Source organism: Triticum urartu, chromosome 7A (genome assembly GCF_056163025.1).
Source record: "Triticum urartu cultivar PI428250 chromosome 7A, HENAU_Tu73, whole genome shotgun sequence".
NCBI classification, from domain to species: Eukaryota; Viridiplantae; Streptophyta; class Magnoliopsida; order Poales; family Poaceae; genus Triticum; species Triticum urartu.
In genome coordinates, this window is record NC_141879.1 from 747,144,747 (window position 1) to 747,146,257 (window position 1,511).

At 50.7% G+C, this 1,511-nt stretch overlaps 1 protein-coding gene across 1 annotated transcript; it reads left to right on the forward strand.

The window, feature by feature from the left end:
• Positions 1-736: 736 nt before the first annotated feature.
• On the forward strand, positions 737-1,294 carry LOC147962727 (uncharacterized). The gene has a single exon (XM_087534286.1). It carries the CDS (start codon positions 737-739, stop codon positions 1,292-1,294), a length of 558 nt encoding a protein of 185 aa, XP_087390412.1.
• The last annotated feature ends 217 nt before the right edge of the window (positions 1,295-1,511 follow it).

A 1,511-nucleotide genomic window follows, 5' to 3' on the forward strand; every position in this document is an offset into this window, starting at 1 on the left:
GACTGATTCCCTGCGATGGCGGATGGACGGAGCAATCGATGCAGCCTGGGCGTGCGTGTGTGCGACGTTGTCTTGGGGAAAGCACAGGGACGGAGGCGACATTTTGTCGAGCAGGGGCCGTGCGCGTGTAGTCCATCGATCAATCAGCATAGGAAGCCATGGGGTGGAGCAAGGGAAGAAAGGGTGTTCTTCTAAAAAAACGAACGGGTCGCGCACTGGCCACGGTGAGGTAGGCGTGGAGAAGGACGACCACGGTGGCGGCGAGGTGGGAGATGAGATTAGTCCGCGCGAATTTATCCTAGAGAGAGAAAATTGCAAGAATCGAACACTAGAGACCAAACCCATCGCTGGCTTCCCATGGCTAATTTTTTGGAATGGCTGACACGTCATGTACCCTCGTATGGTTTTCTATCCTCCTAGACAATTGCTGAGGAGAACACCTCTCCCTCTTCGAGATCGGATCGGATCCCTCTCCGATTCCAACTCCGGGAGGTCTAGTTGTGATATCATGGCAAGCGAAAAGTAATCCATGTCTGCTACAGATCCTCGGCGAAATCTCGGAGATGGAGAGGCTGCAACTGCTCATGACGCTGTGGCGCGTATGGCATGTAAGAACCAGATTGTTCACAATAAACGGCCGCCAGAAGTAGAGTCCTCGAGATGTTTTCTGCTGAGCTATGCCAATTCCTTGGAAGCAGTCCGGCTACACCCCCATGCTGATCACGTTAAAGGCAAAATGGTGATTGGTGGGGAGCATTCTAGAGGCTCGTCATCAACCGTGGTTCAGCCCAAAGAGCCAGGACTCTGGTGGGCGCTGCCGCCGGCAGGATGGACGGCACTGAGCGTTGACGGCTCATTCTGCGTGCACGATGAGACGACAGGTGCCGGTATGGTCTTACGGGATGCTGCAGGAGCGATCATATTCTCTTCTTGCAGAGAGCTGCGGTCCTGTACGTCGCCGCTCGAAGCAGAACTTGAAGCATGCAGGGAGGGGATCCAGCTTGCGCTCCAATGGACAGCGTTGCCAATTGTAGTAGAGATGGACAGCCTGGAGGCCACACAGCTCGTCCAAGACAAGAGCTTAGACAGATCAGCGAATGCTATGCTGATAGAAGAAATCAAGACTAGTCTTCAATCTGGAAGGGAATTCTTAATCAAGCACATTAGACGTGAGCAAAATAATGTGAGCCACTACATGGCTAACTTTGGCAGGAGAGAAAGACGTACTGCTCGTCCAAGACAAGAGCTTAGACAGATCAGCGAATGCTATGCTGATAGAAGAAATCAAGACTAGTCTTCAATCTGGAAGGGGGTTCTTAATCAAGCACATTAGACGTGAGCAAAATAATGTAAGCCACTACATGGCTAACTTTGGCAGGAGAGAAAGACGTACTGCCGTTTGGCTTAAATCTGGACCTGAAGATGTACTGAATATTTGTAAAGCAGATGTACCTGCTTCTTGATTAATATATAACTCCTTTTCCACCGCAAAAAGAAAGTAATCCATGTCC